The sequence below is a fragment of the Genypterus blacodes genome, unplaced genomic scaffold, assembly GCF_046128005.1.
Source record: "Genypterus blacodes isolate CSIRO-AG114 ecotype Tasmania unplaced genomic scaffold, CSIRO-AGI_Gbla_v1 ptg000048l_1, whole genome shotgun sequence".
Lineage (NCBI taxonomy): Eukaryota > Metazoa > Chordata > Actinopteri > Ophidiiformes > Ophidiidae > Genypterus > Genypterus blacodes.
Window position 1 is genome coordinate 2,116,842 of NW_027466861.1, and position 12,868 is coordinate 2,129,709.

Below are 12,868 nucleotides of genomic sequence, written 5' to 3' on the forward strand. Positions count from 1 at the left end.
GGGAGGGAGGGAGGGAGGGAAGGGGGGTGGGGGGACACACACAGTATACTCTTAGGCCTATTTAATCCTTTATGTTTTCAAATCAAACAGGGTAATAATGAACATGTGTTATTCTTCTTTTTTTAAATGTGAATTATGTTTCGTCTTTTATTTATCCGCAGTTGAAGAATTGTGTTTTGCATTTTGTTGCACTTGGTGAAGGATCCCCGAGAGCCACGAGTGGGATCACGAGGGGAGGGTGGGTGGGTGGGCAAGGGGGGGTCCATCTTCAAAACAAGGGGTCTCGATCTTATACACACACTTCCTATTGGACTTTCTGATGTTATTTATTTTGTTCGGTGTATAGATGAAGAGTCCCCTCAGTATTATTTCACACCCCTGCGATCTTTGCGTGGGAGACGTTTGGTGGGAATTCGCGTCACGGCCCTTTTCAGTCTGCAGGACACTACAACATGTCAGGCTCCATTTTTCTTCTTCTTCTTCTACTCCTACTCCTACTTCTTCCCCTTATTCTTCTTCGTCTTCTTCTTCCTCGAGGAGGTGTTTTATTTTCTCAACGAATGTAAAACCAATCAGTCATGCAATAAGGGTGCAAAGAAGGACACACGTTAGCGATTTCTTTATTGATGAGGGGGAAAAAAAGGAAACAGTTTTTTTCTTTCGATGTCATACATTCCATGCTGCTCCAATTCGAAGAAATAAATAAAAGAATTGAAATATAATTTGAAGGAAATCATTCGGTTTTAATTCAAACACACATTTGGAGAATCACACACAAACCAAACCACAACGTAGACACACAAAGAATCACAATATACCAAAATATGCCCCTAAATTATTACTGATCATTAATATTGTTATTGATGATGTAATCGGTGCTGGAATACATTTGAAAATTAAACAGCAAAATAATATCAATTTTAAAAATCCAGTCACGATAATATTAAATAATAATGACAATAATAAATCACGTTAGCAAATAATTCAATAATCTAAATGATTCTATTTCAATTTTGCGAAAAAAATCAAATATAATCGGTGGCTGTGATCAATAGAAAAGGCAAAAAAAATTATCAACCCGTCGCTACATATTGAATCAAAGCTGCTTGATGTTGGCTCGACATGAATACAGCTCTCGGTGGCCTTCATCCTTCCTCCCTCCTCATCTGCGCGGCCACATCCATAATCATAAAAATGTCAGCCGGGCTCTGCTGGAGAATCTGCAAGAAGACAACGAGCTAAATGAGAAATCGTTTGGAGGAATAATTCCCTGATATCTCCGGTCAGTCAGAGCGGATCCGCACTAACGGACGTGATTGAGCTTCATTATTTTACATATTTTGTGCCTCGCAGCTGTAATGAAGGTTAAAGCCAAGCCAAGGCAGAAATCAAGAGTTTACACACATTCGATTCATTTCAAAAGGCGTTTTTCCAATGTTTACATCGCGTCTCTGTCATTTCCGAGTCCACACAAAACACACACATTCATTTAAAGCGTTAAAGCAGAAATACAAGCTCAGGTAAAAATATTTATTCTGTTACTAGTCAATGAAAATAATCGAGAGAATATTTCCATGGTGATTGATCTCATTTCCAAACATTTCAAATCAAATCAAACCATCCAGACTCTTTGTACTTTGTTGACGCCTCAGTATTTTCGTGTTGTATCTTTGTGTAACTGCAGTATTACTTGATCACTTTGTGTTTTCGTTCTAAGCCCGGTATGATTGATATACCGGGGCATGAACATTACTACCCTGACATATGGTTAGCAGGGGAACCTAGAACAATTGAACCATGGTGTGTCAGTGCAGGAAGAAAAAAAAAAAGCTGATGCACAGAGCATTTCTGCATCCAACACACACACTCACACACACATGCACACACACACGCACGCGTACGCAGTGAGACACTGATTTGACCCATATGCGCCGTACGCAGGTAGCCACATAAATAACGTTTTAACTGAAAGCGGAGATTTGTATTTTGGTTTGGGAAAGTGGCTCTAAATCAATCTGTGCTGTAAAGGAGCAGTGTGTGTCGGGCTGGGGTCCACTCACATGCCGCCACCCACTCCTTCCCTAGCACACAAAGCCTGTGCGTAATTCCAAAAAAGCCATCCATCTCTTCCCTGGCAACTCTGTCCTCCTGCCCCGCGGTCTATCTGCTTGCTTGCTTCCCCCCCTCCTCCTCCCTCTCCCAAACCTGAATTTACACCTAAAAATCGACAAAAAATAAACCTGCTTGTCGTGTAAAATGCCATTCAAAAAGGCTTCTAAGAGAGACGCCAGGTGGAGAATGCAGCTTCGCCCTGTACTCACCGTGGCGCATTTACACCGCCTCCTCTGACCGGGGGGAAAGAAGCTCCTAGCATCGTGGATTCTTTTCGATTCTCTTTTCTAAAAAATCCCTCCAGCGACAAACGAAGGGCTGCGACTTGCGAGCAGAAAGTGGTTCTAATGTGAGTGGCCCAGTGTTTCTCGCCACTTCCTGGCTGCATTTGATCCGGGGGAGAGTTAGAAGCCTTAAATGTGTTGTGAGGGCACCGAGCTGTCAGACCTTTTGGCGAGTAAGATTGATCGCGCACAGGCTTCCAGGACTCTTTGTTTGGTATATAAGCAATAAACTGAGAGAGGCCTCGCACTTCTCTCCTCTTCCTCCCCTCTCATGCTCACTAAGACATTTTTTTTCTCAATGGAAATACAACTTGTATCCCAAATGTGGCTTTTACAGATTATTCTGGAAGGGCTGTAAAACCAAACACTGCGGGTGAGGACCCATTCACTGAGGTTTCCATCTTCATCATAACGCTGCGGCGGTGGATTCGTGGTGAATGGGGACGAAATTGGGTTTTTCTTTGATTGCTGCTCGCAGGTAGAATTCAAAACTGGAAACGTCTCTCTAGGTGGCCCCCAGATCCAAGACATTAAATCACAATAAAGCGTTTCGAATGGGATTAGAATGAATAACACTGACAAGAAAGCACCAGTTTTTGCTTATGGGACATTTTGACCATTAGCTGTTTGTTTGTGTGTCCTTTTCAGTGCGTATTTGGTATGAAATCGACCCCTTTTTTTAAATTAAAGTCAACGCACGCCTATAGGCTAAGATGTGAGGTTAAATAAAAGACCCATCAAAATCATATTTAATAAAATGTGTGCGCATGCATGCGTGCATTTGTGTTTACAAGTTGTGTTGGTTGTTGGTGTAAAGGTGTCACATCAGTCAGTGTTATTTACATTATATTCAACTCCATGAAGGGCGTTTTATGACTGCAGCTCATGTAATTGGATCTATTTCATGTCATGGTTGTGTTTTTGTGTTACATTTGTCACGTCACGTCTTAAGGTGTGAAGCATTACAGACGCAGCACTGAACAAACTGGATTGTTGGGGTTTGTTTCTGTCATGAAGTCTCAATATCAGTTTTTTGGACTGTGTTTTTTCACCTCTTGCCTATATGAATAGCTAGTGGGGTGAGATGTGTGTGTGTGGGGCTGAGTGTGTGTCTGTCTCTGTGTGTGTGTGTGTGTGTGGTGGGGGCGTTCTCGACTGACATCCTCAAACAATACGAGAAAGAGGAGTGCACGAATCCGCGCACCCCAGGCTGGGCTCCTTCCCTGTAATAGTGAGCGTCAGCCATTCTTAAAAAACACATTTAGTAGCTTAGTGGACTGGACTGCTGCAGGGGCGAGAGGAGGACAAGCAGAGCGGACAAAGATGTAAATAAAAATAGTCGTTCCCCCAACTGAGCGAGGCGGTCTTCATCCGAGTTTTTGGATCAATCAGGCAGACAGTGGCTTCTTTTGATTAAACCCCAAATTGTCATTGGGCAGAGGTAATCATGTGACAGGCAATTCGGTCCAATTTCAACCTTGTCTCCATGAATTCAATAGTTTAATAGTAGCTCGGTCCCCATACGGCCGTAATCAGTGAAATAGAAAAAACACCACCTGGAGATTTTTTTTTTTCAATGATTTTTCCTCTTCCTCGTCCTCACTGAGCCGTAACGTTTATAAAAATACGCGTGCAAACTTTCCTCGGCTCTCAGGGAGCGGAGATGAATTACGAATTCGAGCGAGAGAGCGGTTTTATCAATAGTCAGCCGTCGCTTGCTGAGTGCCTGACATCTTTCCCCCCTGTCGCTGATTCATTTCAAAGTTCATCAATCAAGAGCTCGACGCTTTCACGCCCGACACTGATTCCTCCTCCCTTTGAGCAGACCATCCCCAGCCTGAACCCGGGCAGCCATCCGCGGCACGGCCGGCCCAGGCACAGCCCCGACGGATGCAGCCCGCTGCCCACCGCCTCTTTACCCCCGGAGTACCCCTGGATGCGGGAGAAGAAAGCTTCCAAGAGGAACCACCTGCCGACCTCCACCGCTACCGCCGCCGCCATCTCCAATGGACCCGTGTGCTTCTCCCCGAAAGGTGGGTGATTTATAACCGAGGCTGCGGCGTGTTTACTATCTGTTGCTACGTTTTTAAAACACGCAACACCCGAGCCTGCCCAGCAAAAACAAACAGGATTTAGGAAGAGGGCGTTTTTATCGCTATTGATTTATTGCTTTTACGGGTTTGTGCGTAAAGAAAGAAAAGTTTGCGTAAAGTTTGGTGATGTAAGATGATTTATTCCCTTCGCCGTGCCAGAGTTTTGATGTGTGACAGTAATGAAGAGTGATGGAGTGCCGTTGCCGAGGAGGGCAGCTGGAGCATTCATTAGTATCCCACACCAGCCTGGACCTCGGCGGCTCCAACGCACAGCTCCTAACCGGGTTTTATATACGATAATTTATGCGTAAAACAGCGATTTCATGTGTATCCTGGTGCTGTAATGATTTCTGGATAAAAGCTGCAGGCTATAAGCTTGAGTTAGTAGCTCCAGCGGCCATTTTGCTGCAGTGTGTTGTGAGCCATCTATCCATTCGTGGGTAGTGAAAGCCTAAAACTGGAGTCCCGAGCAGGGGGCTACTAGTGTGAGTGTGGTGTGCTGGGTTTTAATCCCGCTGTATCTCGGCGCTGCTTCTTTTCCAGGCTCGCCTGAGATTGTGGAGAGCACCGGGGGAGGAGGGGGCTCCCGCCGGCTGAGGACAGCTTACACAAACACACAGCTGCTGGAGCTGGAGAAGGAGTTCCACTTCAACAAGTATCTGTGCCGGCCGAGAAGAGTGGAGATCGCGGCCCTGTTGGACCTCACCGAGCGGCAGGTCAAAGTCTGGTTCCAGAACCGGCGCATGAAGCACAAGAGGCAAACCCAGAGCAAGGAGAACCACAACGGGGAGGGCAAAGGGCCGGGGGGCGCCGAGGACGGCATCCACAGCGACGAGGAGGAGGACGAGGCCCCCCTGTACGAGCAGAGCGGGCCCCTGCTGGAGCGAGATACCTGCTCCTTTCACAACAACGCCCAGCAGCTCCACAATGGAGAGGCCATGAGCTTTGCAGCCGCGCCGATCAACAGCAATGACAAAAATCTGAAACATTTTCCCAACCCGTCACCCACTGTTCCGGGCTGCATGTCAACAATGGGCCCCGGCTCGGCATCTGGCCCGGACAATGGCGACAGTCCCCCGGCTCTGGATGTTTCTATACACGATTTCCAAGCTTTCTCCTCAGATTCCTGCCTTCAGCTGTCCGACGCAGCCTCGCCGAGCCTGTCAGAGTCTCTGGACAGCCCCGTGGATATTCCCACGGACAGTTTCTATTTTTTCTCGGAGTCTCTAACTACAATCGACCTGCAGCATCTAAACTATTAATTGAGGTTAATCAGAAAAACTTTTTTTTCCCCGGGACAATAAAAGTCAGGCTACCATGGTTTTAACTCTGGTGTTAATTTTGTGGTTATTTGTATATTCGGCACATTTATTCTCTTATTTGACTTGACGATTAATTCAAGGTAAGACTGAAATGAAATCATTGAGGCAGTTTTACTCAAACGTGGCTTGTAATTACCATAACAAATTGATCTGTTGGAATGGAAATTATGAGTGTGTGTGTGAATAATTATACAATATTAGGCCTAAAGAACCTGGTAATTTTTATTTTTGTATAGCTCCCAATGTCTTGGATATTTTTGTTAGAATACAATTAACTTGCTAGAATATTTTCCTTGTGTTTGGGCTCATTTCTTTTTTTCTTTGCTGAGTATTTTACTTGAATTATTCATGCGGAATAATATGCTAAATATAAAAGTAGGACATGGAAAGATATAGATGTTATGCAAATTTAACAACAGGTTGGTAATGAATATAAATAGTCTGCTTTAAAAAAATACCACAGCTGAATTTAAAAACAGTCCGAATTATTTAAAATAATCGAACAAAAGACGAATAATCGTATCTTAAAATTATAACTTAGATTTGTTTAAAGTTCTGCTATTTGAGTGAAATTACCTATGATGTGTTTTTAAATTAGAACTTTATTTAGAACACATCAAAGTCCAATAATAACATTTCTACTGATATAAACTTACTCCAAAACTCAGATTCCAATTTATCTAAAGCACTTACGTCATTCCTATTTTCTCTGCTAAACCTCCTGCTTTAGAGACGCCAGCGCGGATCTCGACATGCCAGAGCTCGTAACGTGTGTGTGTGTGTGTGTAGCAGGCAAACACCCGAGTTGCCATGTTTGCCTTGGAGAGCTCATAAATCACTGCGTGGCATGAATGAGTCGGACATTAAAGGGAGCAATTGTGGCGTAATGTGCACAAATAAAACCCCACTTACATTTTCATACGGGACTCCCCAATCCAGGACTAAAGAAGGGGGCCCAGTCTCTGCGTGTGCGTGCGTGTGTGTGTACGTGTGTGAGTGTGTGTGTGTGTGTAAGGCCATAATTCATTTTTATAGCTTGTTTGAACGCGGCTCGTGCAGGTTATGGAGGCTGAACCAAAAGTCTTCCGCGGTCATTTTCACACTCGTATTAAGCCCAAAATAGCCGATTTGCTGCGTAGATGAGATTATTGTGCAATATTTGTGTTCGACTGAGGGAGTTTGCGTTTGTTGAATTTGCAGCTTTATTGAAGAAGCAGCAACTGCGCTGATGAAGAAACTCCTGCAGCTCAATAGAGGAATTATGAATGCTGTTGCTCTATTGTATTGTACTTGAGTTGACTTATGGGAATCAGTTATTAGCTCATGCACAGCTTGACTCAATAGGCTATTCCACTTTAACAGCTCCGTGCATGTGTATGTATGCGTTTGTGTGTGTGTGTGTGAGAGAGGGAGAGCTGCAGACAACCACCGGTTGCGATAGATCGATTCACAAACTCATCTCCACACGCGAAGTTCATAACCTTCCAGTGTTCGTTTGGTTTTATCGAATAATCTGGAAGCCATAAGCAGCTCATCGACTGGTTGAACATTAGCCTGCTGGGCAACTAGAGTGTGTGTGTGGGTGTTGAAGGAGGGTGGGGGTAGATCCCACACTCCTGCACTCCTCCACGCAGCACCCAGTTCGAACCAAAGGGGCCAGTAACCAAATCATTCCGAGACAGCGCGCCTTTTCTGCGCACATGTGTTCACACAAAGAGCCAAGGAGCTCCGAGGCCTGGCGGAGTTTCCACAGGCAAGGCAGGATCCTCTGCGCCCACTCACTCACTTTGTTGCAGAGGCGGCTGGGAAGACAGACAGACAGAGAGAGAGAGAAAGAGAGAGAGAGAGAGTAGGAGGAGGAGGAGGAGGAGGTAGTGTGTGTGCGTGGGCAGGCTCGGCCTGTGGTGTGTTGACCCCGCTGTGAAGGGTTCGCTTTTTTCCCACTGGAGTGAGAAGTTTCGTATTCCGTGGAAACAGAAACAGAGACGTCACACAGACTATAAGTGCTGCGTGTTTATGTGCTACAATCAGGCAAACTAAGTCTAAACCAATAGCAGCGATCAATAATACAATATTAAAACTATCTATCTATCTATCTATCTATCTATCTATCTATCTATCTATCTATCTATCTGTCTGTCTGTCTGTCTGTCTGTCTGTCTGTCTGACTTGGGGAAAAAAGAAGACCAGCGATTCCACATGTGGCCGGTAGGGGCGCTCACCCGTTTATTTGACTCTTCCTGTCTTCCTCCCTCCCCTCCCTCCTCTCCCCCTTCTCTTCTCCTTCCTCGGTGAGAGGTTGGCCCTGGTTGCAGCCCCCCTCCCTCTCCCTGCTCTCCCTCCTCCCTCCCTCCCTCCCTCCTTCCCACCCTCCCTCCCTCCTTCTCTCTCTCTCTCTCTCTCCTGCTCTGAGTCCTTTCAGCGGTGCTTTTGGTGGCCATTAATTTCTCCAGCAGCTTTATTTGATGAACTTAACAGGATAATCAGCCCACACTCGCACCTCGGGCTACGGGCGCATTATCACATCATTTGATCACGACACATGCATAATGAAAACGTGAGGGAGGCATACTGGAGTAAATAGCAGACCCTATGACCCTGCGAGAGAAAAATTAATACCTCATCATCTTAATGTTTAATTTGCTGCCTTGTCATCGCATCACCTTTGACCTCCCTGCAAGAACACAAAAAACAGCTGAAATCTCTCAAAGGAGCCTTTTTAGGTTTCATCTTAGCCCAGCGTTGGCATGTTTTGATCCTCATACCTCCGCCAAGACCCAAGAAGTCAACTGATGTTTACATTTTTTGGCATAAGTAGTAAGTATGCATGCAGGTCCACCATGTTTGGTGAGAGTAGAATGATTATATAATGAGATGGGGCATTTTTTAAAGAAGAAGCACCCACTCTTTTTTGGTAGCCTATTATAGCAAGATGGTAGGACAGATCGATAAACAAAGATATAACATTTGTCCGACTTGGTCCAAACATTCTTCAGGGCAAACAAAAACACTACCCCCCCCCCCCCCCCCCCCCCCCCCCAACAATCAATGCAAAGGGGCGTGGCCAAAGGGAAAGATGCAAAAGACCCACAATTCCAAGAAAATGACTTAAGTCCCAAACATGACAGGCATAAAATGTAAAGGCGGTATAGCGCCACCATCAGGCCGACTGTTACCAAACTCTAATGCATTCTTCCTGTTTCTTTCTGGATCAAGTCCAACCTGCTTGTTAAGTTCCATGACTACCAGGTTCATAAGCTTTGAGCAGCACAAACATCAAAACCTCCACATGAAGCCTAAAACACAACCAAGCACCAGTCTGACCAGATGGAGCCACAGAACCAAGCGAGCCAAGCTAACTGGTGACCGTTCCACTCCGCTCAGCACCAGACTGCAGCCTGATTAGACAGAACTGAAGAGCTGCAAGCGGATATGAGGAGTCTCATTTTTAAAGGATTGCAAAAGAGCACTAGAGTGAATGAAGAGATGCTCCAACTCAAGAACATTTCCATAAAACATTTCCAAAAGCCTGTCATCAACATTAGTGACCCGTTAAACTGCATTGTAACAGACTCTTCTTGTCTTTTGAGCTCTAAAATGACTGAAGTGACTGTGTTAGAGACTAAAATAGGCGTAATGTGCGACCTTCCGCTGTAAAAGCCTCGCAGCAGCCACATGTCCAACTCTTAGTCACAACATTTGCTGAGCAGATCGTTCTCAGTGTTAAAGCGTGACGCTCTGCGCGTTGGAACGGGACACTGATGGCCCGCAGATAGCCTGTGGCACTGACACACACACGCACACACACACACACACACACATGCACACACACACACCCGGAGAATGATTGCTTTCCTCTCCTCCAATGACACTATTATACACATCACATCGCGTCAGCTCCAGAGAACGCATAGAGACACGCAAGGGGACGCGCACATACACGCACACACACACACGCCCCCCACCCCTCATTCCAAAAATACCGTACCTGGGGTCACGGCGGCGGCTCGTCCTCGTGGAGAGGTCGCACGGGGTGATGCGTTAATCTTTCCCCCGGGCAGCAGAGGGCACAGCGGGGGGTAAGAAGACGCCGTGTTTGCCGTTCCTCGCTCTTCATGCGACCCCGGCGCTGTCCGCCGCCGTCTGCCTTCCAGCTCATTGTTTGCTCGGCCAATACATTAGTGCCGACGCGCGTCACCTTGATCGACGAGCGCCTGGAATTTAAATAGCCCCTCAAACACCAATCTGTCACCGGCTCCCGGGATAAGGACGCGTAGCTCACTGGCTGACCTGGACCCACGTGACCGCACCCGTTCATTGATATCGGCCCTTTCGCCCCCCTTCGCCCCCTCCCCTCGCTGCCTCATCTGATAAGCACTATAGGTAAAGGTTGGCACGGTCACTCAGGGTGAGACAGTGATCAGAGGGTGTCTGTAGGCGGACGGTCCCTCGCCCCCCGGTAGGACAATGCGATAATGAGCAGCTTCTTAGACTACTCGGTGATGAGCGGTGACGGTGGCTCATGCTCGGTCCGGGCTTTCCACGCGGATCACGGGATTACAACTTTCCAGTCCTGCGCGGTGACGGTGAACAACTGCGGGGCGGATGAGCGTTTCATGGCGAGCAGGGCTTCACCAGACGGCATGCCTCATCAGCCGGGCTCCTACCAGCCCACGGCGAGCTCTCTGGGTCTCACCTACGGGGCCCACCCGGCCTGTAGCTCCACTTATGGACCCCAAAGTTTCTGTGCGACTTACAACCATTACGCACTCAACCAGGAAGTAGACTCGGCTGCAGGATTCCCCCAGTGCGGCCCGCTGATGTACTCGGGTAACATTTCCTCCTCAGTGGTGTCTCAGCATCGCCAGGGTTACGGTGCCGCCCCCCTGGGTCAGCTGCAATATGCCCACGCCGCCTATGGTGGCGGACACGAGCAAAGCACCCCCTTTCCTCCTGGGTGCTCGAACCCGCTGTCACCACTGCACGCTGCCCACCTGGAGGCTTGCTGCTCACCTCTGTCCGAGGGCGCATCTTCTGCACAGACCTTCGACTGGATGAAAGTCAAGAGGAATCCTCCAAAGACAGGTGGGTACCCTGTGGAGTTGGTCCTGTTTGTGCGTAAAGATGACGAAAAGATGATAAATGAATCAGAACTTGCTGTGCCAACGTGATCAGCTTTGATATTATTATTAGTAGATCATATTCCTGTTCAAACGTAAACAAAGTGACAGGTGCGTGAAGGTGATGCTTGTGCGTAAGAATGTCAGTATCAGTATAGTATAACAGTGCAGGTGTAGTGTCCTTTTAACTGCCCTATCGGTCACACTGAGTTGTTATTGTGTCCACAGGAAGGTCTGGGGAATACGGCTACGGGGGCCAGCCGAACACCGTCCGGACCAACTTCACCACCAAGCAGCTGACGGAGCTGGAGAAGGAGTTCCACTTTAACAAGTACCTGACCAGGGCGCGTCGCGTGGAGATCGCGGCCGCGCTGCAACTGAACGAGACTCAGGTGAAGATCTGGTTCCAGAACCGGAGGATGAAGCAGAAGAAGCGGGAGAAGGAGGGGCTGCTGCCGGCCAAGGCTCCACCCTCCGACCCGGGTGATGGCGTTCAGGAGAAAATGGACGATGCGGCATCAGAGAAGTCCCTCTCGGCCCCGTCCACCCCGTCTCCTTCATCCTCCACGGTGTCTCCCTCTCCACCTCATTACTCCTCCAACTGAGAAACCAACTGCCTCTGTACCTCATTGGGTCTGAAGCTGCAGTGTATCAAAGCAGAAGTCCCTGTGTGATGGTACGTGGACATTTAGGACGAGTTCATGCACTATTTTAGGACTTTGGACAATGACACGGACCATTATTGAGTCATTTTCTATTGTGTATTGTGTTGGAGAGGGAGGGTGATAGCATAGCTGTCCAAAGAAGTGAGTCCAAAACTGCTGAAATGTGTCCACGTCCCTCTGAAATTTGACTTTAAATATACAACTCATCCGTACCCTACCCAGTGCTGCTGAACGCGCCAGTGTAAAGTCACAAAGCTGCACTAACAAATACCTCAAGTGTGCCAAAGTTGTGCGTCATGGCCACGGCCAGTGTGTGTGTTTGCACTGGATGTCCTGCATCAGACATCACAATCAATGAGAAGACCTCGTGTGTGTATTTATCGCCTATACGCTGCATTGTTATACTCACTGTGACTCCTGTGTTTCTGGCCGGTGTGTGTGGGTGTGGGTGTGGGTGTGTGTGTGTGAGATTTGCATGATGCGTAACGCTTTCATGTCTTATTGGCGGGGGCGCTGAGTTTTATCAGTTTGGGGAGCGGTGATGTCTACTTGTTGTGTCTATATGTTACAGGCTTTTAACTGTGAACTATTTAACCGAGTGGTGAACATACACAATGTTTTGTCCAAAGAGACGTTTACGGGTCAATCATATGTATTAAAGTGCGTTTACCTCTAAGAAACACCCTTTATTTCTTCCTTTCTTCACATTAATACCTCCTTTATCCACACCTGAGGCTTTTCTGTCCCCTCCCTGCAGCCAGATCACCGCAGCTTCCGTCTATGTCTCCATGTCTCCATGTCTCCACGTGTCCCCCCTTTTTACGCGCAGCAGAATCTCTCAATGTATGCAGCCGTGCGCGCTCCCGTCCCCTGGGGTTGAGCAGATATCGGCATAATAAAGGCATGTTTATCCAGCGAACGTCAGCGTCCATTGTGATGACAACCTTATCGAGCTCTGGGCTTATTGAAGGGACAAAAAGAAAACCGTATCGATTCAAAAAACATCGAGGTTAGACTATCGACACGGACTGGGCCCCGCGCCGCCCTGTCAGAGGCTCCCCGGGTTACATGGAGGTGTCATCATCCTCACCTGATGACACGATGAAGGGTGAAAACTTGCAGGAGCTGATGTCATTAAAGGCAGAATACACACAGAGGTAATGTTGCCATGTAAGGATTCACGATCAGACATTGTGTTTACACGAGCTGATGTAATGACAAAGAGTTTAAATCTGTACATTCTATACGTGTTTTGTGTTACCTGCCCCCTTT

At 47.3% G+C, this 12,868-nt stretch overlaps 2 protein-coding genes across 2 annotated transcripts; both read left to right on the plus strand.

Annotated features, from left to right (window-relative positions):
- The first annotated feature begins 1,118 nt into the window (after positions 1-1,118).
- Positions 1,119-6,100, plus strand: LOC143000413 (homeobox protein Hox-A2a). The gene is made up of 2 exons (XM_076149727.1): positions 1,119-4,429; positions 5,033-6,100. Exons 1-2 carry the CDS (start codon positions 4,060-4,062, stop codon positions 5,749-5,751), a joined length of 1,089 nt encoding a protein of 362 aa, XP_076005842.1. The 5' UTR covers positions 1,119-4,059; the 3' UTR covers positions 5,752-6,100.
- Positions 6,101-10,280: 4,180 nt separating this feature from the next.
- On the plus strand, positions 10,281-11,536 carry hoxa1a (homeobox A1a). The gene is made up of 2 exons (XM_076149976.1): positions 10,281-10,896; positions 11,160-11,536. The coding sequence occupies exons 1-2, from the start codon at positions 10,287-10,289 to the stop codon at positions 11,534-11,536; spliced, it is 987 nt and encodes a 328-aa protein (XP_076006091.1). The 5' UTR covers positions 10,281-10,286.
- The last annotated feature ends 1,332 nt before the right edge of the window (positions 11,537-12,868 follow it).